Source organism: Silurus meridionalis, chromosome 17 (assembly GCF_014805685.1).
Source record: "Silurus meridionalis isolate SWU-2019-XX chromosome 17, ASM1480568v1, whole genome shotgun sequence".
Taxonomy (NCBI): Eukaryota; Metazoa; Chordata; class Actinopteri; order Siluriformes; family Siluridae; genus Silurus; species Silurus meridionalis.
Genome location: NC_060900.1, coordinates 25,795,168 through 25,823,062, shown reverse-complemented (window position 1 = coordinate 25,823,062; position 27,895 = coordinate 25,795,168). Strand labels below are relative to the sequence as shown.

General features: G+C 37.7%; 2 protein-coding genes across 2 annotated transcripts in view; both read left to right on the top strand.

Annotated features, from left to right (window-relative positions):
* The window catches only part of asic1a (acid-sensing (proton-gated) ion channel 1a), a 36,875-nt gene extending 31,475 nt beyond the window's left edge, over positions 1 to 5,400 (top strand). Inside the window, exon 10 of the mRNA XM_046871362.1 lies at positions 3,088 to 5,400. Within this exon, the coding sequence (XP_046727318.1) occupies positions 3,088 to 3,204 (117 nt within the window). The 3' untranslated portion in view covers positions 3,205 to 5,400. The remainder of the gene's footprint in view (positions 1 to 3,087) is intronic.
* Positions 5,401 to 13,598: 8,198 nt separating this feature from the next.
* On the top strand, positions 13,599 to 24,638 carry gpd1a (glycerol-3-phosphate dehydrogenase 1a). The gene is made up of 8 exons (XM_046871363.1): positions 13,599 to 13,721; positions 15,938 to 16,115; positions 16,701 to 16,841; positions 17,214 to 17,352; positions 17,716 to 17,828; positions 22,577 to 22,813; positions 23,754 to 23,860; positions 24,361 to 24,638. The coding sequence occupies exons 1-8, from the start codon at positions 13,603 to 13,605 to the stop codon at positions 24,455 to 24,457; spliced, it is 1,131 nt and encodes a 376-aa protein (XP_046727319.1). The 5' UTR covers positions 13,599 to 13,602; the 3' UTR covers positions 24,458 to 24,638.
* Positions 24,639 to 27,895: the final 3,257 nt, after the last annotated feature.

Sequence of the window (27,895 nt, the reverse complement as noted above, 5' to 3'; positions counted from 1 at the left end):
CCTTCCTTCTTTTTTTTTCTTTCTCTGATTTAATCTAAATTCATTTTCATGGAAACCGTTTTATTTTAATCTGAGCTGTTTGATATGGTAAAGAATGAGATGTGTGTTTGATCAGAGTCTGATTCTGGTAGAGTGAACAATGAGATGTGTATTTGATCAGATTCTAATTCTGATAGTGCCAATAGTAAGACGTGCGTTTGATCAGATTCTGATAGAGTATATAAGACGTGTATGATTGGATTCTGAATCTAATACAGTGAATAATTAGATGTGTTTGATCGGAGTCTGATTTTGATAGAGCGAATGATGAGACGTGTGTTTGATCAGATCTGATTCTGATAGTGCCAATAGTAAGAGGTACGGTTGATAAGATTCTGAATCTGATAAAGTGAACAGTGAGATGTGCGTTTGATCAGATTCTAATTCAAATTTTATTAGAGTGAACGAGGAGATGTGTTTGTTCAGATTTTAATTCTGATAGAGTGAATGATGAGATGTGTGTTTGTCGAATTCTGATTCTAATAGAGAGAATAAGACATGTATTTGATCAGATTCTGATTCTGATAGTGCCAATAGTAAGGCGTACGTTTGATCGGATTCTGATAGAGTGAACAAGACATGTTTGATTGGATTCTAATTCCGATATAGTGAATGATGAGACGTGTTTGATCGGAGTCTGATTCTAATTTTATTAGAGTTAATGATGAGAAATGTATTTGATTAGATTTAGATTCTTACAGTGAGTGATGCGACGTGTGTTTGTGATTCTGATTCCGATGCTGCTAATAGTAAGACGTGCATTTGATCGGATTTTGATTCTGATAGAGTGAATGGTTAGACATGTTTGATCAGATTCTGATAGAGTGAACTGTGAAACGTGCGTTTAATTCGATTCTGATTCGAATTTTATTCGAGTGAACAATGAGAAAAGTGTTTGATCAGATTCTAATTTTGATCGAGTGAATAAGACGTGTTTGATCAGATTCTGATTTTGATAGTGGCAACAGTAAGATGTACTTTGATCGGATTCTGATTCTGATCGAGGGAATGATGAGACGTGTTTGATCGGAGTCTGATTCTGATGGAGTGAACAGTGAGACGGGTGTTTGATCAGATTCTGATTGAGCAATCGGTATGTTTTATAACATGCAACACAAATGAGTGACATTTAATGTAGTTAAAAGGTAGAGAATGTTATTATGAAGTTATTTCAGCCAAAACACTGCTTAAAATATGGCAAATATTGTTTGGTTTAGAAAAAAGGCGAATTCTCTGCACTACTGTTTTTACTTGACCTCCTAAATGACTGCATATGCATTACATGAAAGCTTCACCGACCCTCCATAACCCACTATTAATAGCGTCCAATTGTCATACAGCACCGCCAAGAAAAAGTATTCTGTAATCATCCGATTGGTCTCAGAGTTTCATTCCTGCTTCAATTGCTGCAAAGAAATCCTACGTGTCTTTCTTGCACATAAAACCCGCAGAATCTGTGGATAACGTTCCATTCTGGTGATCTTCCAACTGCTCTGCCAACTCCTCCTACTCACACAACTGCTCATTAGTCATGGGAATTCCAGCTCTTATCACTAAATCAGGACGAGTCGATTTGTTCCATCGTCGAATCAAACTCAGTTTGAGAGAAGTTAAATCAAGGGGCTGGTGTACACGGTGAAACGGAAGAGCGTTCCTCAAGGACCATTAGTGTTACATAAAACAGCACAAACCTACACGTTTCGACATAAAGTGTGCAAACAAACAGCAGTACAATCATCACTAAGAGGAGATCGTATTCGGGTGAAGAGACAGCGCAGTGCCGATCAGTTTTAGCTGTAGTGCTAATGTTTCTTCTGGTGTTTTAGTGACACGTTAAAAAATGTTTTATAAAAAAATCGAAGATTGCGAGATTAAAGTTGTAGCAATGCGAAAATAAAGTCGTAATATTGAGCAACTCCTTCATGGTCGATTTCTTTTCTCATCATCCTCATAGTTCCTTGAGAAACATCTCTTCTAGTCGATCACTGGTCGCAATTTCAGACTGCACAGAGGCGATTTCCTCAATGTCTGTCTGAATTTTTTTCTTCAGAATAAATTATGTGACCTACAAAACCGCTGCAGTGTACGTTTACAAATTATTACTCCGTGTTGATGCGCTAAAAGACAAAGAATTTCCTTTTTGCTAAATTCTAACCTCAAGTAGGATTTAACTAAATCCTCAACATCCAGTTTTATGCAAAACGGTAAAACAATTCTGTGATTTTTCTCAAATTATTACCACTTTAATCTCGCATTGCTATATTTCGGCTTTGTTCTTGCAATTTTTACTTTATTCTCAAAATATTTCGACTTTATTCTCGTATTGCTCCGACTTAAATTTCGTAATCTTTCCGTAGTTTTTTATTTTCTATTATTTTGCTGTCGTCCATTAGAGATAAGGTTCATGTTCAATGAAGCAATTTTTAAATCCAAATAAATATCATTTTTTAAATTAATATTGAATTAAATCAGCTATTGGCAACCAAAAAATTACATCCTAGCACACAAAGTTTGTGGACACCTCACATTTCCTGCCCATTTACTGTTATAATAACTTTTTTCCACTAGATTTCCACTAGATTTCCACTAGAAGATGATTGGTTCATCATAAGATCGCTTGGAGCTTTTCTGATGACCTCTAATAAACCACATCCCAGAGAATCCCATTAAAACTGTAATGGTTGGCACTTAAGAACCCAGAAAATCTGCAGAAATGTGCAGTAAACACTTTAGTGGTAAAAATAGCTGATAATAAACCTAGCTTTTCACGGTAAAAGCGTTGTCATGTTGCACTGCAGTATCACATCACAAATAGAAAATCCACAAAAAGAAATCCGAGCCTTAAGTTGCTTCAATCAAGTAAACCGGTGTTCCATGGAAACTTTTGATTGGAACAAAACCTCGGGTGATACAGGAGAAAAGTGTCAGCTCAGCTCAACAGAAATACCATAGAGCGTAAAAATAAAGCATTTCTGTGAAATAGTTAGGAAACTTTTCCATTAGTTGCCGCTCTGAAATTCTCTCACTTCTCTCTGGTTTTATCTCCAGGTAGCGAAATACAAGCTGTGTCGCTGCTCAGACAAGAAAGACCAGAACAACGGCAGCGATCACGACACGGTGATGGGGCTCAACGACGTCAAATGTCACGTCAGCCAGTTCCATTAGCGACATCGAAACCAGCGCTATGTCATGTTATTATATCAATCCACCTATATAATAATAAGCCACAGGATCTCCACCGCCTGATGTTTCTCCAACCTTTGAGGCATGTTCCAAAGTGTTTCACAGGCTTTGGGTTCGGAAATCAGCGCTTGAAGGTTTTTTCACTGAATCAAAATAATGCGACAGGATCGGAGGCTGTGTGCTAGTCAGGTTTATTCCTGAACGGTCCTGATTTTAGAACATAACGTACGATGTATGATGCTAATGCTAATGCTTTGATAATATGTTTGCCTGTGAAACTAACAATCCTGTTCACACTATATCCGTTTCTTTTTTTTCCAAAATTGTTTCCAATTCTCTCATTTCTCATGTCCGAATGTAACATTCCAGTAGCCATAACAACCACCATCTCTTAATACATGTTAGCTAAGTTAGCTAGCTAGGTAGCTTAGTATGCCAGTTCTTTCAATGGTGCTTTTTTTTTTTTATCGTACAGTATCTTTTTGGGTTTTTTGCAGGGTTTCTACCCATTTTGGAAAAGTGTGAAAAAAAGTGTGTAATTTGATGTGAGTAATTTCTAGATCTGGATAAATATGGATAAAAGATCACTAAGTATTAAAAAGTGTTTGTGTTTTCTTACTAAAAAATCGAATTAAAACTTTGTCAAAAACAAAGGCTACATCTAACGCTAATTTGGAAACTTTTGAAAACAGCGTTTTTTGTCTAAAAGAAAGGTCCACGTGCACACTTTGTTTTCGATCGTTTCCCAAAAGTTGCTCATCCACACTGAAACATCTGAAAACGCTTACGTTCCTGTACGATGGACGTAACGTAATACGCTTCAACCTGCGTTATTTCTGCCTGCTGTTTAGTCAGCGATCTGCACAACTGTGATTGGTTGTAACGTTGTGAAGCAGCAGTTGCCATGGCAGTACAGTGCACTCGACTGTGCGACTAAACACATGGAAAACATCTGAGATTCTGACTCTGACATACATTAGAGATTGTAACATAACGCAGGCTATAATTGAAATTCAAAATCATTATTTCAGATGTAAAATGTGGTTTTAAAAATCTTAAGGCAAGTCTGCATATTTGAGTCTGGAAAATTATGAAGTTTTGAAATGAAAAAATATGTAGGAACCCTGATATTGTTGCGTTCGAATCATTTCTTTATCAATCACGATTAGAAACCTCTGTGACCTGTCGCCATGGTTACATAGTTCAAACGTATCGTGGCTTTAGTTTCGGACTGATTTTATTTCAGGAAAATATCAGACACCTTTCAGCCAATCAGATCTGAGTATTTTTTATAGACTGTAACTTTGATTGGAAAGCAGGATATGTTAATATGACATCTTAATATGACTAAAAGAAAACACACACACACACATACATACACACACTTTTTGATGATGTCATTATTCTGTACCTGCTTGCACAGTGTGACGTGCGACTGGAGTCTCGGCCAGCAACTTGCATGAAAGCTCTTGATTTGTGTGTTTGCAATGTTATGTCTGTCGGAATGTTTGTCGTAAGAGTGTGTGTGAGTGGGGGGTGTTGTGGGCACAATGTGTGTGTGTGTCCTTGCATGTATGTGTGTATTTGTGCTTGTTCTATTCAGATAAGCATTTTTGAAAAGACAAGCAAGTGCAGAGGAGGTTTTTTTTTTTTTTTGTTTTTTTTTTTTTTTGCGTGAAACCCGAACTGAAAATCTTCATACAGGCTGCGTGTTGTGTTTATTCTGTACGCTGGAGTTGCATCCTTCTCTCGCTCCTTGGTGGTCCTGATGCTTTAGGTGCAGTGTGTGTTAGGGATGAGCGATATGACTGAAAAATAAAAATCATAATTATTGATGAATAGACAGTTTAACAGTATTGCTTTGTATTGCTTTCACATTATACAGGTTTCAGAACTGTCCACGAAATGATATGAAAATTGTAAAATCCCTGAAAATTCTGTGAATTCTGACATGTATGTTCCTTTTGTATCTATGCAACAATAAATCTCGGCATCCAGACAGTTCGTATCTCCAAACCTTCAGCTGAAATATTTTGCTGTGCCTCTTGTAAAACTTGCCAAAGTTGTTCTTCACTAGTTAAAGATTACTTTCTTGTTGTCCAGTTCATCCCAGAGCAGTTCGATAAGATTTAAGTGCAGTGACTGAGGAGAATTCATGACAGACTACACACCAGACGACTGTTGGCTGTCTAAATAACTCTTACAGAGTTTGGACGTACGCTTTGGCGCATCGTTCTGTTGTTCTTCGAAGTCGCGGTCCAGACGGAATTGCATGGTGTAATGGTGAAGTTTGGAATGGTGGCAGTGTTGGTTCAGGATTCCTTTTACTTTCCAGAATAAGTCTTCAACCTTCCCTGCACCAAAAAAAAACTCATTAAGCTTCGTCCTCCATGTTTGACTTTAGAAGTTCTTCTGTTAGAGCCAAAAATGTTACATTTGGACTCCACAGAACTTTCCTCCAGGCATTCAATGTACAATTCTTGTGTGTTTTTGCATAGAAACCAAACGAACGTGCATGTCTCAGAAACTATATAAGGCTAGGTGTTTCCATGCTTTTGACAGGCATCTTACACACACACACACACACACACACACACACACACACACACACTGTTCTAAATGTACCTTAAATAAATACTGTTCAAGTTTTTAATATTTTAATCAACATTTCCAAGGACAAATATTGATGCTTTGTGCAAATGTATGTTTATTATTACTGAAACCAAATTCAACATAGGGGCATGAAGACAAAATATTCTTGTAAATGTTTTAAAGTAATTACGGTGTATTAAATTCGCAAAAGACACCAAACTGAAGTTTTGCTATGTGAGGCAAGTATTCACTGAGATTCATGTTTTATTTATGTTTCTGTGTAGAGATGACAGTGACAGCAGAGAGCGCCCCCTGTCTGTTTTCTATATTGTACAAAAGCCCAGCGTTTTGTTGTTATTTTGAATGTGTACAAATAAAAGTAGATTTAAATAATGTGTTGCGCTTATCTGTACGATTACAAAAGGCAGAATAATTTAAGCTCGTTTCGCCGTTATGACGAAAAAATGCAGCAAAACGCGCCGACGCGTTTGTCGACCACAGAGGGTTAATTGGCGAATGTGTGCATAATATCGGATTTTGGTGCTTGATTTGAGACTTGGTGCATCAAATAAGAGGATATTCCAGACGATATTTAAAAGGAATTGCAAGTTGTATTTGCAATTGTATTTTCCATATGTAAATGCATCAACTGTGACATAATGCGCTCTGTGTATTGAGTTGAAAAAAGAGCCGTTATTTAAATGTTTTTCTTTTTAAATGAAGTGATGTAACAGTTCAAATGACATTAAGGTAAGCATGAGGTAACAGATCAAATAACATTTTACCAAAACACAGTCTTACAAATGGGGCGCAGAAACTTGGGAGAAGATGGAAAACTGTACTGTTAGGAAACCCCAACAGAGCCCCAAAGCATAACCGATTCTTTAGGTTGAATGTGGCTTAATGTATTTTCTTTATAATTGGTTTCTAAGGGAGGAGACGCCAAAGTGCAAGTCAAAGTGTGGATTGGGTGTAAATATGCTTTGTAATGTGATCAGATGAAATCCGGAGGTTAACGGCCCATGTGCATACGATTGTGTGACCATTAGGTCATATATAAGTGACTGAATTCAAAACAATATTAAATATTATAGTATCATTAAATATTGTAGATATTGCTAGAATAGAAATAAATGAAAAATACCTGATACCTTCTGAAAAATGTGAGTATTAGATAGCGCAACTACCACTACCGACGGTATAAGCTCCGCCCACTTCTGGTCTGACACTACTGTGATGTATTGCTTCTTTAGTTCTGCAATTAGACATAAAAAAAAATCATGCCTTATTTTGGTTTAGTTTCCCTTCGATCCACAAAGAAATGGGAAAATAACTTGGGTTTTTAGTAGTTTGGTTCTGGTGTAAAGGAAGAAAATTTAAATAATGATCCTTTTTCATTTTTCAACTTTTTTTTCTAAAATGAAAATAATCAGAAGATACATGGACTTAATCCAAACGCAATTGCAAATCTTGCATTACCCTTTGTGTTTTCGCGAATGCACAGTGACTGCCAAATTTCAAATAGAAAACAAAGTCTACAGGTAGTCATCGACTTACGACTAAGATTGGTTCCGACAGACCGGTCGTAACACGATTTTGTTTCTTACTGTCGTACGCTGCTATATATATATATATATATATATATATATATATATATATATATATATATATATATATATATATATATAGTGAACTGTAACCTCTAAATAAATTGATATTATTTAGAGTGTACTAAAGACATTAGAATTTATAAAAGCATACAATATTTAAAATATTCTCCACAAATTCAGACAATGCAATACTGATATAAATATATTTGTTTAAAAAAACAGAATGCTTAAAGCACAAGAGAACTGGTAGAATTGTACAGTAGCTTCAGTAACCAGAATGTGTCATTCTTATTATTATTATTTTTATTGTTATTATTATTATTATTATTATTATTAAATATTATTATTATTATTGGTAACAACCGGTAATCATATTTATTTTATGCTTATTAAGCTGTGAGGTGTTTCTCAGTGGATTGTGGTTAGAAGTTAGCTGAACCGAGGAAAATGTGCAGAGTGCAATGTGCTGTAACACCTTGACCAGAACTGAGAAACCCTCAGAAACTATATGTGATTAATTTTTCTTTTTTTCATAAATAAATAAATGTACTACTCTGTTGTTTTTTGTGTACTTGTTTTCTGGGATGTGGGAAAGAAAAAGGAAAGTTCATTAACAGAGCTCCGTATGTATAAAGTCTTTTCAATTTTCAATATTTTTAATATGCAAATAATTTCGAACTTCACTAGCTAATTTCTAGCTAATTTAAACTTCAAGCTAAAACATCAGCAGGAAATAACTACAATGTAGTAATCATCTGTGATTAAAATGGGATTCGGGTATATAAATAATTCTGCTAAATCTTGTACATTTATCTAGCAGTTATCACTGGCTACTAACTAAAGCCATAACCCAAAGTAAATATATAAAATCAATGCATATCCCATAGCCAAACACTGATTACAGCTTACAAATGATAGCAAGTTAGCAAACACTGAGGTAAAAAAAGCAGCTAATTACTAAAATCTGCTAAAACTAACAGCTAATTTGCTCAGTTTTGCTTTGAGAATGAAATCCCTTTATTTCCAGCTAGCTGTATCTAGCTAATTAGCTAGCTACCTACAGGGAGATTTTGATTAGGATCTTCGTTAAGTTGAGACATAATTCTCCTCCTAGCGATGAGTGGATAAATATTACATTTTTATTGAAACTGGAATATTAGTCTCTTTTAACTACAATTATATCATGTTAAAGGGGATTGAGTTGTATCTTCACCAGAATCAGATCGTAGCAGGTTCAGGGGCATCTATTGCCTCATGAATCAGAATCATTGTTATTGTAAAATATAATATAAAATCCATGCCTGATATGTGTCGGCATAGATTATATATATATATATATATATATATATATATATATATATATATATATATATATATATATATATATATATATACTCAGTTATCCCCCGCTTTACCGCAGTTTGAATCTCGCCCCCACTGGTTTATTGCGGAATTGCATTTGCTACATAACAAATTTTTTTGGCTAATTTTCCCGGCCTCTCGTGGATAGCACGATAGACCAAAATACTTATAGCGAATTGTTTACATTGAGTTTTATGTTAAAATAATTACATTTATTAATAAAAATATCATTATTATTTATAAAATGATGTAAAATGTTAATACAGTACAGTACTGTTTACATAAAATAGCATTTTTGGGGTGGCATCTGTTTATTGTGGTGGTTAAGTTCCAAAACCACACACGATAAACTGGGGATTACTGTACAATATATTATATACATACATACATATATATATATATATATATATATATATATATATATATATATATATATATATATATATATATATATAATATGCCCAATATAAAATATTATAACTAAATACTGTATACCTTGATTCCAAAATTCTATCATATTACGTAAAAGCTTGAGGTTTATACTGCTAATAACAATAAAGACAACCACATGGGGGCTCCTTTAACACACCAGAGCCTTTTTGCAGTCATCTATACAACCTATTGGACCGCGCTGATCTGGGGATACACTCACGAGTGTGTGTGGGTGTGTGGGAGTCTAGAAAGAAAAGATCCGAAAAGAACTGTGCATTTGTTTGGTCTGCATGTGTTTTTTAATGGCCTGTTTCGTCTCCCTCAGCTTTACTACACAGTAATAAACTCTCAAACTGAGGAGTACTGTTTCACACACAATTTCTGTCTCTGAGGCTTTTTTCAGACAACGTTTCCTTTGTCGTAAATGTCTTCAGGCTGATTTGTAGAAATTTTTATTCGGGGAGCAGAAGAAAGAGAAAAATGGTAGTTCTGTATGGCATTAGCGTGACTGTGCCTTCTGTGGTTCACGCTGATGAAATACCATTCATTCCAGTGAAAAGTGGTTTGGAGAAAAAGGGCTGCAATGTCTTCTTTTTGCATATTTTTTTTTTTACTTTGCACAGTGAGACAGAACAGAAATTCAATATCAACATGAAATTATTCCATCTCACTGATGAATTCTTCCAACTGGAGCCCCACAGTTGTATAGGGAGTCTTTGGATGTGGAAGCATGAAATCTTTTTTCTTTTCAGCATAATCTTGCCCTTGTGCACAAAACCAGCTCCATAAAAAGATATGCTGTACATGGTTTGGAGTGGAAGATCTTCAGTGGCCTGATTCAGACTGTACCCCAGACCTCCTCACCCCACCATCAGTACCTGGCTTTCCTATTTTAAACATTGCATAGTCAAACAGAACACAAATACAATATCGACACAAAGACATTCCACATCATCGATGAATCCTTCACTCCAGTTGGTCAGAAGGTACCAAGGATTTTGTTTAAATCACAGGTTTATATATATATTAATGCTAATTCTCTTTTTATATTACCAGCTCATTTACAGGATGCTTAAACAAACCTAAATCATTCGTGTATCAAAATAAATGATATTTCCAAAAGTATTGGGATGCCAAATTCCAGCAGCTGTATGTGGTATAAATACACCGATCTGTCATACCTTTATGGACACAGACCAACAGAACATTACGACCACCTGACTAATATTGTGTGGGTCCACCTTTTGCTGCCAAAACAGTCCTAAAACATTTACTATTAAGGGCCTTGTTTAAGGGCCCAGCAGTGACAAGTTAGTGATTCGTGGATTTAAACTCACAACCTTCTAATCAGTCAAATGGGGTCTGGATGTGAAATGGGACGTTCAAAAAAGCACATATAAATCTTATGGTTATGTGTCCACAAACGTTTGCCTGTATAGTGAACGTGTTGGACGTGATATATAATTGTTAATGGTGTGAAGATAACAAAGAGACTGAGTTGGGAACTGATATCATGCTATTACTTACATGATAAATGTGGATTTTAGTATTTTTTTTAACTGCAAATGGATCAAATGTATAATGAATGATTAATGAATGAATTAATTCATTAAAGTTTTGCTGGCATGTGGTATAAGAGGAATAAAACACATGACATGCGGTTGTAGGGGAATTCAGCTATAGGGTGGTTACAGTAATCTCAATAGTTTTGCTTCATCACACCACCATATTGTTGAATACTTTCCTGTAACATCACAACCCGAAGTGTTGTATTCCTTGCAAGGTTTATTTCTATATATTATATTATATTATATTATAACTCATTTAAATTTCTAACCCCCCACTATTGTGTTTTTTTGTTTGTTATGCACTTTGGGCCAATTTTAAAAATCTATTATACAATATAAATGAATTGAAATATGTTCGGCATGAATTACCATAACAATAACAGTGGACAATGTTAAAGCTTGTTGAATGTGAAGCAATTAGTTGTGTAAAGGAATTAAAACAATTGACGGTAGTTTAAGAAACAAAGCTACTCTTATCCATTGAGATGCAAATTCTGACCAGGATCGCAGACTGATTGTATCTGTTTCTCACGTGATTGGATTACCCAATGTAAACGTTACCCAGGCACGACGGGGAGTTTTTTGTTTAAGAATGTTCTATTTCTGAGCTTATCTCCATTTGTTTATGTTAAAACGTGCTTTTACGACGCACTCGCCCAGCAGGGTTCAGAGCAGTTACGCCAGCAGTGCCTCCTCCCAGCTGCTTTATATGTTCCCTAAACTTTCAAGTCAAAAGTCAATAAGCTTTAATTGTCATTTTCAACTATATATAGCTGATGCAGTACAATGTGCTGCTGAGACGATGAAGGAAATACACTTTTTTCAGCGAAAAAGTAGAAAAATCCATAAATGAAAAATGAAACAAGCTCAAAATCAAACCCACAACTCTATATTTATATATACTGAAATATACTCAGCCTTCTCAGCCAGAAGTTCTGCATGTAAGACGTAATCCTGCTCACATTACAACCCTCATTGGCACTGAAGAAACAACGCGGACCTGCTGTTCTGAATTTCATTGCCTTTGATACTTTATTTAGCAACAGCTTTTCCTCGTCCTGCTTACTCTTTATGGATTAGAGATCTTTTTCTTGTGATATTGCCCTGGAATGTATTCAGTGTACCATAATACTGTTTAAAAAAAATGTCTGAACTCTGACTAGGAATTCGTAGAAGGCTTAAATAACCATGGACGCCCACAGTGTCAACAGTAAACAAAGCTACACTTCTTATGCTGAAATGAGTCACACTGTGTGCACTAGAATCAGTTTTAGATGCCAAAGTAAACAATAAGCTATTCAAATTATAGCAAACTGTCACCTCAAAGTCGGAGTCACACACATATTGGATGTGCTAGCATGAAATGTTTCATTTATTTAATCTACGAGACCCAAACCTGTTCTAGCATGGCAATGCTCCTGTGCACAAAGCCAGCTCCACGAGGATATGGGTTGGCATGGAGGTTCTCCTGCTAAAGAGAACACCTTTAAGATGAATTTTTTGAATCCAAAATCTAGTGGAGGTCATTTTAACAGCAAAAGGGATAAAATAACTTAATAGTAGTAATAAATATAAAACAGCATAGAGGCAAGAGGGCATTTCATATGTAATGTATGTTTTGCAAAATGTGAAAATTATGTATTTATTAAAAAAATAACTGAAGGTACCTTTTGGTCAGTAGGAACCGCTGCAAATACCGCTGTAAGCACAACATGCACCGTTCCTAAGTGCAAACGAAGGTGTAAAAAGTACCTGAAAATCCTAATTAAGCGAAAGTATAGATGCTGCAAAAAGTTCAAATTCATTCAGATTTGAGTTAAGATCTTTGAGCATCTGGTTTGAACAGTACTTGAGCATTTGGCTCATATTGAGCGTAAACATGCACTAATCCTCAACACAGCGACACACGTTAGCAAAAAGCCAAAAACCGATGTTTTGTTCCGAAATTGCAAATCAAATTGTACACCTCAACACTGCATTAACAACTTTGAGCTCAACAAAACAGCCTCTTCAACATGCCAGAATGAAACAAAGATCGAACAAATCAGTCCAAAAATGAAAGGCAATTTTTCAAAAAGATATCAAGTACATTTACAGCATCATGTCCTGAAGAAGAACCATTTGTATTCAGTGGACAAATACAATGAAATTAATTTATTTTAGATGAAGTATAAGCAAATATTCAATGTTGGCTGACTGCAAATTGTAATTGGTAACGCTTATTGTCAGTTTAAATATAAAAAGTAGTAAAAAAGTACATCTATTGAATCATAAATGTAGATGAGTAGAGAGTAAAAGTTGCTTATTTATTTGATTCTCAGTAAAAAAGGAAGTCTAGCACTCAAATATTTTACGCGACTAAGTAAGAGATGCATATCTAAGGTACAAATGATGTAACTTTACCTCAGAAACACTACAGAAGACACTTTTTTTGAGAACACAGTGTTTCTGAGTCTCATAATGTTGGTTAAAGAAGTTTTCTACCTGGCAAAGCTGTCATTGTGTAGAGGTTTTCTTTATAATTTAGTCACATGTGCACACACTGAACAACCAATACACCATCATTGTACTCGAACAAAAGGGAACTGAAAGTGTAGCAACATTCTACAGAGACACTTTCAACCGAGCACGATTTATGAGGCGAGTATTTATTTATAAGCCAACCATTTACCTTTATATATATACACACACACACACACACACACACACACACACATACACACACACACACACACAACCCCCCTGAAGAACACATATGGGCATGGGCGTGGCTCGAATAACCAATAGTAGAGCAGTAGGTTTGGTTTGTGTGTAGCATGGGAAGCTGTTTGTGTGTGTGTGTGTGTGTGTGTGTGTGTGTGTGTGTGTGTGTCAGCTGCTCCAATCTGAAGATGGCAACTCCAAAGAAAGTGTGTATTGTCGGCTCAGGAAACTGGTAAGAGCTTAAAAAAACCTATTTTCACATCTGTGGATTGTTCTTGTGGGATAAAACATGTAAATGTATAAACACATTTTTAAGAAATTGGAGTTTGGCTCAATAATAAAATAAAATGTAATGAAATTAAAAAATCAAATCAATTAAAAATCAGTTATAGCCTAAAGTATAAAAAAAAAAAAAAAATGTAAATGTAAATATTTATAAATATTAATATATAAGCATATTTAAATTTATGTGAATAAGTGAATAAAGTGAATGATGAATGAATTATTAAAATTGTTAATAAAATATTTATAATTAGATATAATAAAATATTGTTATTTTGATAAAATTAATATTAACCTTATAATCAGCTACTATTGGTTTTTTTTTTTTTCTTTTTTTTTTTATTGAAAGAAATCTATAATACCCCCTCCCCCATCTCCTATTGTTTTCTGGTATAAAAGCGAACTCTGTATTCTCAGTTTTCTGTTTTCCTGTTACAAGTCTTTGTGAGCAGTTTGTTTTATTTGATATTATATAATATAATTATAATAGTAAAAGGTACTATCACTGCTTGCCAAGTTGTTTGGGTGGCCTCCTCGAGCGCATCCTTTTGGACCTACAGTAATGCCTTAACCAGATAAAGATTTCTGTAGTGAAGCTTTAAAAGCCAATTATTTACTAGAAATTATTTTTTAAAGCGATAAAACATAAACCGTGCATTGTAGTGTATGTGTGTGTGCATGTGTGTGTGTGTGTGTGTGTGTGTGTGTGTGTGTGTGTGTGTGTGTGTGTGTGTGTGTGTGTGTCTGTGTGTTTTCTCTACAGGTGTTTTAAAACTGAAGTATAAATAGTCTAAAATCCTCTAGAAGTGTGCACTGGAATCTTTAAAAGCTCTATTAGGCTGGATATAAAACCATCCTGACCGTGCACTGAACTAGAGACTGATAAAACCCTCAACCCTATGAAACACCTTCAAGATGAACTCTTCACACTGACTGCACCCCAGACCTCCTCATCTGAGTTTAACTGTCTGAATATCGCACAAATCTCCACAAGCACACTCCAAAATCTAGTAGATCAACTTCCTAGAACAGTGCAGGTTATTGTAACAGCAAATGGAGACTAAATGTGGACTGGGATGTTCAAAAAGCACCTACTGATCTTATGCCCTGGTGTCTACAAACTTTTGGCTATATAGGGTATCTTAACATAAAGTTGATTACTAAACAGTTGAAAGTGAAGGAAAGTGTAAGGAAAAAACCATCAACAATATAAATTTAGTCAGGAGTAAAAACTCATCTAAAGACACACCATGTTTAGTGCTGAGATGTTTAATGATTCTGGAGCTCACAATATCAGTATCATACATGACAGGTGGGTATGGTGTTGGTCCTGAAATGTTTGGCTGCGTCAGTTTCGGCATACAAACACACCATCGGTCTCATGTTTACAGCCAGTCAGGTGACACATCTCTGGTGGAGCCGAAGCATGAGACATTTAACTTGAAGAAGTTCAAGTTAATCAAGTCCATGAGTTCGTTTTATTTGTATTTAACTCTCATGAGGTTCAGACGGAACAACATCTAAACGGGTCACGTGCCGAAAGATCTTTGTTCAAAACCACTGCTCTGTGCATGACTCAAGAGCCAAGGACGAAACAACGTTTCCTCAGGACTGAAGGTGCTACAGCAAACGACATAAACTACCAAAAGGAACATAGAACTACACAGATCTATGAACCAACAACACAAAGTGCACATGTGCAACATTTAGGGCAAAACAACAACAAAAAGAATAAAAGACAACAGACAAGAAACAACATGAGACAATTAAAAACAGTAACACAGTAGCACCGACCAGTACAGTTCAGAAGATGTGCAAATGGATTGTCCATATACAAATCAAAAATAAAAACTGTACATGTAAACATTTCTCTGACATTAAGCCCGCAGGCACTTTGTTTACAGACAGACTGAAGCCACACCCACTTTACTGACAAACAGATACTGAGGCCACACCCACTTCATTGACAAACACTTAGGCCACACCTACATCACTGAGACTGACTGATACTGAGGCCACACCCACTTTATTGGCATATACTAAGGCCACACCCACTTCATTGACAGATACTAAGACCACGCCTATTTTACTGAAAGACAAATACTTAGGTTATGTAGAAACCAATAAATTTAAATCTCTGCCACTTTTCTTTTACTTCTTTTTCAGGGGTTCTGCCATCGCTAAAATCGTGGGGCAGAACGCAGGACGAAACATGAAGTTTGACTCTGCAGTGAAGATGTGGGTGTTTGAGGAGATGGTGGATGGCAGGAAACTCACAGACATCATTAACACACAACATGAAAATGTGAAATACCTGCCAGGACGCAGACTGCCGGAGAACGTGGTGAGTGACGAGGTTCTCCAACTCACCAAACACTACACTCCCACTCCACACACTCCACACCCTCTCCACACACTCTCCATACACATTCAATATACATTCCACATACACTCCACACTCACTCCATACACACTCCACACTCACTCCACACACACCTCATACACACTCCACACACACTCCATACACATTCAATACACATTCCACATACACTCCACACACTCTCCATACACATTCCACACACACTCCACACACTCCATACACACTCTCCATACACATTCCACACACTCCACACCCACTCCACACACACACACACACACACACACACACACTCCACACACACTCCATACAACACACACTCTACACACACACTCCATACATACTAAACACACATTCCATACACACCACACACTCTACACACACCACATGCACACACAACACACACACTCCACACACATTACACTGATCAGAGGACATCTGGCTTCACCTACATATCAGTATCTATTCATCTCTCAGACTTTCACAGTCATCTCTCTCTCTCTCTCTCTCTCTCTCTCTCTCTCTCTCTCTCTCTCTCTCTCTCTCTATCAGGTTGCAGTAGCGGATCTGGTTGAGGCTGTCAGTGGTGCAGATGTTTTGCTCTTTGTGATCCCTCATCAGTTTATCAGCCAAGTGTGTGACACAATGAAAGGAAAGATTAAACAAGACGCTCTTGGAATGTCACTTATCAAAGTCTCACATTATCTTAAACTCACACACACACACACACACACACACACACACACACACACACACACACACACACACATATATATATCGAAACTTGTATACTTGTGAACTTTGCTTTTCAGACTTTGCATTTTATAATTTTCTGCTAAGAATGCATTTCTCACTGGACTCTTGATGTCTGAAAGTTCTTGTCACGTGTGTGTGTGTGTGTGTGTGTGTGTGTGTGTGTGTGTGTTCTCACACTCAGCAGTGTAAATAGAGAAAAGGGAACACTACATTCTAAGATCACAAGATGTTTGTGTTCAAAGCATATGACACAGCATGTGTGTCTCTGTGTGTGTGTGTGTGTGTGTGTGTGTGTGTGTGTGTGTGTAGGGGGTGGATGAGGGTCCTGATGGGCTAAAGCTGATCTCGGAGGTCATTCGTGAGAAGCTAGGCATTAGCATGAGCGTGCTAATGGGTGCAAACATCGCTAATGAAGTGGCAGACGAGAAATTCTGTGAGACCACCATCGGTAAAAACAAATCCCATTTCCCGCACATCCATGTTATAAGTAGTAGATAGAGCACTTTGAAGCACGCCATAGTTTTTATCCAATTATAGTTACGTTTAATGACGTAGAACGTTTGTGAAACGACTTATTTCCTGTTTTCACTTAGATTATAGCACCTATAAACGGCCATTCCCACACCAGCCTGTTATTGCTTTTTCCTTTCAGTTAATGCATCTGTAAAGAAAATATCTATAATTTATTTAACTAAATCTGATATTTAACATAATAATACTATTGCATAGACTTTTGCAAATGATTATCTAGTAACTTCAGTTCCATTGTATTTTTGTATTGTACAAATAAAACTTGGGTTGTGTGTATTAGGCTCAAAAGACAAATCCCATGGAGCTCTGCTGAAGGAACTGATGCAGACGGATCATTTCCGGGTCACCGTAGTGGAGGAGGCCGAAGTTGTGGAGATATGTGGAGCTCTAAAGGTTAGCTTCTTGGCCTTGTTTTCACTCTGCTTTAAGGCTACAGCAACACTCTGAGATCAATTTGAAAACGGCATTTTCGTCTAGAAACGCTCTGCATCCACTGTATCGTTTTCAACCTTTTCCCAAAAGTCGCTCATCCACAAGGAAACGTCTGAAAACGTGTAATTCCTGTACTGCACGAGTAAAATGTAAAACACTTCGACCTGTATCATTTTCACCCGACGTTTATTTAATTTCAGGCTCTTTGCCGGCGTGGTCACGTGACTAAAAATGCATCATCGTTTTTGAAAGTCGTCATTTTCGACGTCCACACTGTGACACGAAATCGTCGTTTTTCAATTCAGCGTTTTCTAATTTTGACTAAAAATGAAGGAATGGCCAAAACGAAGAGAAAAATATAAGTTTTTATACGAAGACGTATTTGTGTTTACATGGCCTTAGCCTACGTCTACACTAATCTGGATCAATTTAAGAACAGCATTTTCGTCTAAAAACACTCCGCGTCCTCGCTATTGATTTTGCTCATCACACACTAAAACGTCTAAAAACGTCTAAAACGTAAAAACGATCTGGCCTGCGTTATTTCCTCCCACTATTTATTTCATTTCTGGCTCTTTGATACTTGGCAGCAATGTGGAGGTTTTCACGGTGAAATGGCTAAAAATGCGTCATTGTTTTTGAAAGCCTCCATTTCCACAGTCCACACTGTAACGCTAAAACAGTGCTTTTAAATATATCCACTTTAAAGAGTGTTTTTAGAAAGCTACGATTTCGTTGACTAAAAACGGAGAGAATAAAATATGTGATTTCAAAACTAAAAGGTATTAGTGTGGACATGGCCTGAGTGTTACATCTGCTCACGTCGCTTTTCCAAATAAAGCATTTGTATGCATGTTATGCTTCACACTTCATATTTTATACTCAGTCTGTAAACCGGTGGAGCTGCTATGCCTGTGTACATCTGCTTAATATCCAACCAGCAAAGGGGAAAAACAAGCATAGCTACTTAGCAACAAGAAATCTGTGAAGCACTGTGACCTTACCAGCAGTTTATTTTGTCATCAAACACAAGTTTGTTCCACCGGCTAGGTTCCCTAACATGAGATAAAAAAGTCTTGAAGCATGTTTTGTTTGTACCCTGAGAGATGGAGGGATTAATGGAGCAGCGGACTGGATGGAGGGATCAGTGGTGTAGTGGTAGAGGATGGAGGGATCAGTGGTGAGGTGGTAGACGATGGAGGGATAAGTGGTGAAGTGGTAGACGATGGAGGGATAAGTGATGTAGTGGTAGAGAATGAAGATATCAGTGGTGTAGTGGTAGAGGATAGAGGGATAAGTGGTGTAGTAGTAGAGGATGGAGGGATAAGTGGTGAAGTGGTAGACGATGGAGGGATAAGTGATGTAGTGGTGGAGAATGAAGATATCAGTGGTGTAGTAGTAGAGGATGGAGGGATAAGTGGGGTAGTAGTAGAGGATGGAGGGATAAGTGATGTAGTGGTAGAGAATGAAGATATCAGTGGTGTAGTGGTAGAGGATGGAGGGATAAGTGGTGAAGTGGTGACGATGGAGGGATAAGTGATGTAGTGGTAGAGAATGAAGATATCAGTGGTGTAGTGGTAGAGGATGGAGGGATAAGTGGTGTAGTGGTAGAGGATGGAGGGATAAGTGGTGTAGTAGTAGAGGATGGAGGGATAAGTGGTGAAGTGGTAGACGATGGAGGGATAAGTGATGTAGTGGTAGAGAATGAAGATATCAGTGGTGTAGTGGTAGAGGATGGAGGGATAAGTGGGGTAGTAGTAGAGGATGGAGGGATAAGTGGTGTAGTAGTAGAAGATGGAGGGATAAGTGGGGTAGTAGTAGAGGATGGAGGGATAAGTGGTGTAGTAGTAGAGGATGGAGGGATAAGTGGGGTAGTAGTAGAGGATGGGGATAAGTGGTGTAGTAGTAGAGGATGGAGGGATAAGTGGTGTAGTAGTAGAGGATGGAGGATAAGTGGTGTAGTAGTAGAGGATGGAGGGATAAGTGGTGAAGTGGTAGACGATGGAGGGATAAGTGATGTAGTGGTGGAGAATGAAGATATCAGTGGTGTAGTGGTAGAGGATGGAGGGATAAGTGGGGTAGTAGTAGAGGATGGAGGGATAAGTGATGTAGTGGTAGAGAATGAAGATATCAGTGGTGTAGTGGTAGAGGATGGAGGGATAAGTGGTGAAGTGGTAGACGATGGAGGGATAAGTGATGTAGTGGTAGAGAATGAAGATATCAGTGGTGTAGTAGTAGAGGATGGAGGATAAGTGGGGTAGTAGAGGATGGAGGATAAGTGGTGTAGTAGTAGAGGATGGAGGGATAAGTGATGTAGTGGTAGAGAATGAAGATATCAGTGGTGTAGTGGTAGAGGATGGAGGGATAAGTGGGGTAGTAGTAGAGGATGGAGGGATAAGTGATGTAGTGGTAGAGATGGAGGGATAAGTGGTGTAGTAGAGGATGGAGGATAAGTGGGGTAGTAGAGGATGGAGGGATAAGTGATGTAGTGGTGAGAATGAAGATATCAGTGGTGTAGTGGTAGAGGATGGAGGGATAAGTGGTGTAGTAGTAGAGGATGGAGGGATAAGTGGTAGTAGTAGAGGATGGAGGATAAGTGGTGTAGTAGAGGATGGAGGGATAAGTGGTGTAGTAGTAGAGGATGGAGGGATAAGTGGTGTAGTAGTAGAGGATGGAGGGATAAGTGGTGTAGTAGTAGAGGATGGAGGGATAAGTGGTGTAGTAGTAGAGGATGGAGGGATAAGTGGTGTAGTAGTAGAGGATGGAGGGATAAGTGGTGTGGAACAGTTTCTCTTTCCTCTATATTTCTTAATGTTTATATTCAGAAAGCACTGAAATCTTTGCCAGTCACGGACAAAACAAAGGAACAAAAGAAGGATCCATCACATGATGAAATTACTCGTATGTGGCCACATTCAATGCACATTTTTATCATTTATTTGATGGATAAGCAAATAGTAATACAGTACAACAAAGCCCTCGCTCGAGCATGATGCGTTCAGTGGAATAGAAAAACATACTGAAGCTATGAAGGAGCTTCATCTGGCTCTCATTGTCTGTTTCTAAAAGGCGGAAGGAAGAAGTTAGTGTGGTTGAATGAAGTAATTTCCCTGTGTAATGAAGTCGTTATGCACACTTCCACGGTCACGCGATGAGGCCCGCGGCACTTTCTCACACTTAGCTATAGCGAAAAGAGCTTCCAGGATTCCAGGACGTTGAAAGTCAGGATCAGACACCAGGACACTTTTGTCTTCCATTATTGATTGAAGACAGCCCAGGTTGACAGATTTGACCAAATGATGAAAGCTTTATTGGAAATTAGGGATGTGCATATCAGTAACTGAGGCCGATGCAATTCGCATCTTGACGCATTATCAACGATACGATACAATAAATTTGATTCAACGGAAAAAAAATTACGCTACGCAATTTTACATGTACAGATGGTTCACTTTTATTTCTTTAGTTCAGACAGACAGCAAATCATCAAAACCTTTGTAGTGCAGACGTTTTTTTTTTCTTGTTGTGTCTCCAGGAAGATGCAGCTCTACCTCTGCCATGTTAATCTCTATTCCATGTGACTAATGTTGCGATGCAGTTTAGCGAAGGGAAATTGATCTATATATCAGATGGTAATCACAAATTATCCGTCACGTTCTAGATAATAAAAATATAGCGCATCCACTAAGAATTATATATAAATAATATTTTTAAAAAGTTTTTTTCATCGGAAGCAAACATGTTCAAAACGATGCATCACGATACAACTTGTATCCAAGGCACACTTTTTTTAAATCGATGCATCGCGTCGTTCACATCGAATCTTACCATCCCTACTGGAAATGAATTTTCAGTTGCATGAAAAGTTCTCCCATGATACTGAAAATCGGTGTGTGCCACGTAAGCGCTACCATGTTTAGCATTTTTCTGAAAACAGACTGCAATTTAAATATCATTTGCTTTTAGCCCGCTAACAGAATCCCCCCACATATTACTGCAACCACTCACAATCATTTACATTTGGCAGATTTTTGTTGTACGTCGCTTTTAATAAGTGCATCTGCCGACCGACTGGCAATGAAACGCATTAACCAGAATGCATTTAAATCCAGAGAGAGCACAATCCAAGCATGCAGATGAGCAGCTGATGGATAAAGTGCCTTTCTGAAAGGCCCAGAAGAGGCTTCGGGATCGTTCCTGGCATCTCACAACTAGCATTAGAATTTAACCAATGAGCTACTCAATGGCAAGAATTAAAACAAAATGAAATGTCACCTGATTTTTCCAACAATTTGTGGTTCTTCCACAAACTGTAGTTATATATATTGATGTCTATGAATGCTCCATGAACATCTGCTTTACACGGGTTTGTAGCTGAGAAGCTCACGCAAATCTCCGCAAACACACTCTGGAAATCTAGTGGAACATCTTCCCAGAAGAGTGGAAGTTATTAGAGCAAATGAGGACTAAATGTGGAATGGGATGTTCAAAAAGCACATACCGATCTCATGCTCAGGTGTCCACAAACGTTTGTCCATATGGTGCATTTAAAAGAAAATAAATTGCATGTTTCACCACCTGGAAAGAACTTCATTCCCGCAATCACATGAGGGTCATTATGGAGGGGCTTCTTTAATATAATATCTATAATCGAATGTTTGTGTCGATGCAAATTACAGCGTTAGTAAAAATTTGTCTGTGTGCTGCAGAACATTGTGGCGGTGGGCGCAGGATTCTGTGACGGCTTGAGTTTTGGAGACAACACGAAGGCGGCTGTGATCAGACTTGGCCTGATGGAGATGATCGCCTTCGCGAGACTTTTCTGCTCCGCCGGCTCTGTTTCCCCGGAAACCTTCCTGGAGAGCTGCGGCGTTGCCGATCTCATCACGACGTGCTACGGGGGACGCAACCGGCGAGTGGCTGAGGCGTTCGCCAAGAGCGGGAGGGTAAGCAAACAGGGTCTGAGGAACATCAGGAACCTCAGGATGTGTTACTCAATCATCGGGACTGATGTGAATGTGCTGAAACTCTCAGCATTTGTATGAATAATGAGATCAATCATACATGCAATTATGAAAGACCAGCTGAGGCGTGTTGTTAATGGAAACTCAAATAATAATAACCTCAAGATGTTCCACTAGATTTTATAGAGATTTGTGCTCATCTAGATAGTTAGCAAAGTCGGGTACTGATGTAGGTGGAGGTGAGGAGGCCTGGCCTGCAGCCAGTGTGAACAATTCATCCCAAAGATGTTTAATAGGGTTTATTGCTCTACAGCAGGAGATCTTCCACTCCAAGCCATGTAAAGCATATCTTCATGGAGCTGGCTTTGGGGTTTAAGGTTTGGGTCTCCGTGCGCCTCCAACTTTGTGGTTTGTGAAAGAACCTCATATGTCTGGAAAAATCAAGATCAAGCAGGAATCATTCTCTCATCAGTCTCGCCTTTCTTCTGCTTTCTGAGACAAAAATAAATATTAGAAAACATAAAGCTTTAACTCTGACTGCTTAATAAAACTGACACTGGAGACTCCTTCCATAAAGACTGAACAAGCGTCTCAAATCTAATTTCAAATCAAACCTTGGACAATCACACGCGTTTGAGGTAGAGAGGATAACGAGCACATTAACACAAACCCCTGGTCTGAAGCTACACTGCTATCAGAGCTGAAGACCTTCTGACCAATCAGAATCCAGGATTCCACCCTGCTGTGGTACAAGTAAGAAGTAAAATATCATGTGTGTGTGATTCTATAGAATAATCAACCGAGGGTTTAAACCACATGTAATCAATAGAATGAAGACTGTTCTCATATGTGTGTGTGTGTGTGTGTGTGTGTGTGTGTGTGTGTGTGTGTGTGTGTGTGTGTGTGTGTGTGTGTGTATTAGTCTCTGGAGGACCTGGAGAAGGAGATGTTGAACGGTCAGAAGCTGCAGGGTCCTGCTACAGCTGCTGAGGTCCATGTTATCCTGAAGAACAGAAACCTACTGGACAAGTGAGACACACACACACACACACACACACACACACACACACACACACACACACACACACACTATATAATTTGGCTTTGAATATCTTTTCCTCACAGGGGTTTGCCTCTTTGCTCATTTTTTGTGGCTCTTGTCTTTGTGACACTTTCTCTCTCTCTCTCTCTCTCTCTCTCTCTCTCTCTCTCTCTCTCTCTCTCTTTCTTTCTCTATCTATCTATCTATCTATCTATCTATCTATCTATCTATCTATCTATCTATCTGCTTCTTTTATACTCCCACGTTCTCTCTCTCTCTCTTCCATACTCTCTCTTTCTCTCTCTCTCTCTCTCTCTCTCTGTTCTTTCTCTTCTTCTATATTTCTCACTCTTCATCTCTCTTTAATTCTTTCACTCTCATTTTCTATATCGTTCTTTCTCTGTTTTCACTTTCACTCTGTCTTTCTCTGTCAAATTCTCTCTCTCTCTCTCTCTCTCTCTCTCTCTCTCTCTCTCTCTCTTTACAGATTCCCATTGTTTAGTGCAGTGTATGAGATCTGCTATGAGGGTCGTCCTGTTACAGACTTCATCAGCCTGCTACAGAATCACCCAGCTCATCTGTGACAGACATCACTCTGTGTGTGTGTGTGTGTGTGTGTGTGTGTGTGTGTGTGTGTGTGTGTGTGTGTGTGTGTGTGTGTGTGTATACTACTGCACTGCTGATTCTGCTATTTGTGGAGCACATGTTCTGTAATAAATGATAATACTGTATATTTTATATACATATAAACACGTCTTAATGTTACACAGATGTCACTGACTTCTTTATGCACCAGTGTACGTGTGTGTAAATGTTAAAATCATACCGGTTACAGCCGGTTCTGATATCAAATCAAATCATTCATTACGCCATGCAAATCACTGATTTGTACAGAGGAGTTTATTCCTGACATTCTGGATACTAATTTGGTAAAGATTTATTGAAGATTAATGATTTAAGTAAATCTCAGAAGATTTTTATGTTTAAATGTAAAATTATTATTCAGGCGATTTTTCTCCGGAATCCAGTCCAGACCGGTTCTGTCCCTGTGCTTTGGATTGATGTTCAGCTGATGAATGACTCCTTTTCTGCTGCTGTTTCATTTTTAACTTCCTTTTCTTTTCTGATTAGACCTGTATGAGTCCGGTGCCAAAACTTTGTGCCTTCATTTAATTATGATGTTTAAATCAATATGCAGTGAAGGCAGTGTATTGTTATTTCACCTCATCATCATTTTCCTTTCAATATGCTGTGGTTTAGCCCGAGGCTTCAAGAAAGAGCTTTGATCTTTTGGTTGGGATGATGATCATGATGATGATGATGATTTCATTTTATTATTATTATTATTATTATTATTATTATTATTATTATTATTATTATTATTATCAAGAACTGGAATGCAGCTTGCAGTTATATCTCTTATTTTTATTATTCTTTTATACTACTTATTATTATTATTATTATTACTTTATAAATATAAAATAATAATTTTATTTCAATTATTATAACATAACAATATGATATAACAACAGTAAGATAAGAATAGTACAAAATAATAATTAATCATAGTAATCATAATAATAATATGCTATTATTATTAATAAAATTATTATTAACATTTTAGCATTTTTAACATTATTATTATTATTTTTTTTATTTTATAATTATTTTTTTCCATTTGCTGATTTTTTGGGGGAGGTTCGAAACACAGAAACTGATTTTACAATATTAAATAAAATGTGTTTGATCAATAGCTTTGTTCAAACACACACACACACACACACACACACACACACACACACACCTACTGTACCTTTTTTCTCTCACCTCATTACTTTCTCTATTTAATTTCTGTATTTATTGTCCCTACGGATCATCTTCCTAGAATTCTCATTCTCATTCTATCTCTCCAAAGATCTCACAATAAACATCAGAGCTACAGTAAAAAAAAACAAAATCTAAAAACCAGAAAAATGATTCATACAGTAGACAGTGTTATAAATGACGATGTGCTGCCCCCTGCTGGCTGAACTGCAGCTACAAAGCGTGTACTTGAGCTCAACGTGCCAGGAGATGATAAGACCATCAACCATACGAGTTGTGTTCGCCTTTTGTGTGTCCCATTTCACACTTAGCCTTCGTTTTCTCTTATAGTAACCTCCACTCTTCTGTGAAGATGTTCCACTAGATTTTAAAGTGTGCTTGTGGACATTTAAAGTAAAATTCAGCCACTTGATAAAATCAGGTTCTGATGTAGGTGAGGTGAGGAGGCCTGGGGTGCAGTCAGGGTGAACTATTAGTCCCAAAGCTGTTTAATGGAGCTGAGGTCCTATTAAATATTTGAAATCCGTATTTGAAATACATCTATTATAAATACTGCTCATGCCTAATGGTCTGAGCACTGACAAGTGGACCTTCCTCTTCTGTAACTTCTCTCGAATCCTCTGATGGACCAACCTGCCTTGGAAAACCTCTGTATGACCCTGACCACTGATCTTCTTACAACCTCGGCATCTTTGTGGAGAGCAACAATTCTAATTCTTAAATCCTCAGAGTCTTTACCATGAGGTCCATGTTGAACATCTAGTGGTCAGTATGAGAGAATTGGACTCAAAGCACCAAACAAAACCATGAATATGATGAATAGGACGTGTGGCTTTGCACGGTTACACCATGTAAAGCTGTTATCACTGAGGGTGTACTTACTTTTGGTGCCAGCTATTTTGACAATAATGGTTGTATGTTGAGTTATTATATATATATATATATATATATATATATATATATATATATATATATATATATATATATATATATATATTCCACTCATTGGCCACAATGACCAATAATTCCCACAATGCACCAGTCACCAGGATCATGTGGCACTTGACCCAGTGAGGGGAAAATCCCAGGCAGAACCGCTACCACAAAATGTTTTTTCTTTGAGAGGGGAAGTGGAAGTTCCAGGTTATTTAAACACCATGTTATTTGAAACAAACTGCAAAAACACTGACATGCTTTGAGAGACCTGGCAACAAGAAGGAGGGATTTTCCACTTCAATAACATGGAGAAATCGTTTAATTTTAAATGATTTAGTTATTCTATGATGAATCATTTTTTTAAAGGATATTTCAAATTATTCCAGCTTTGAAAAAAAACCTCTTATGTTGCTTTTTGTTAATTTCCTGTTGGAGGCTCATTCCTGAACATGGTTACCTCTGCCAGGAGGTTAAGACTCAGGTTCCATTCAAGTCAACACAGAAGCTCTGACAGTAGCACAGGCTGTTAACTCATTCAGAGAGACTTCTATCATGCAACAAAGACAAAATCAGCATTTCAATCTTTTATTAGTTAAATAAAGAGTCTCCAGTTCTCAGAAATCAGGGATTTGTTTGTTGTTTTCTTTAATCAGCATAACTTGCTGAAAAACTGTCCCCATCCTGTTCAACAGTCACTTCCTCAAAGTGCCTGATCGTTGATTGATTTCCTGTAACAGCTGGTTTATTCTCTTATTATTGTTGTTATTATTATTACATTGGTTTTTTAAAGGAAATTATCCCTTTTGATCGATTTTTTGATGATCCCTTTTGATCGATTTTACATAAAGACGACCACTAGGGGGAGATAGAGACACGTGGCCAGAAAGGGATGGAGCGAGAGAGAGAGAGAGAGAGAGAGAGAGAGAGAGAGAGAGAGAGAATCACGTGATATGTGGGTGAAGCCACAGCTGCTGTATTTGGCTCGTGAATCATTTCCTCGTGGGTGTTTAACTTGAGCAGGCCAACACCTGAGTGTTTACACTGCACTTACATGAGAGAGAGAGAGAGAGAGAGAGAGAGAGAGAGAGAGAGAGAGGGAGAAAGAAAGTGTTTTGAAAAACACACAGCTCAACCTTGCATTGTGTGAAATCTTCTGTTTGCTGAAGGTACACACACCACATGACTCCACCTCAGGTGACCAGCGCTGGATGATAAAGTGGGAGCTGTTACAGACTCGTGGCCTTCAGAGATAAAAGTTCCCA

Bases quoted from the DNA above. Each gene is read 5' to 3' on its own strand.
- gpd1a (XM_046871363.1), top strand. From the start codon at position 13,603: ATGGGAAGCTGTTTGTGTGTGTGTGTGTGTGTGTGTGTGTGTGTGTGT. The intron at 13,722-15,937 runs GTAAGAGCTTAA...CTTCTTTTTCAG, and splicing joins ATTGTCGGCTCAGGAAACTG to GGGTTCTGCCATCGCTAAAA. The intron at 22,814-23,753 runs GTAAGCAAACAG...TGTGTGTATTAG, and splicing joins CGTTCGCCAAGAGCGGGAGG to TCTCTGGAGGACCTGGAGAA.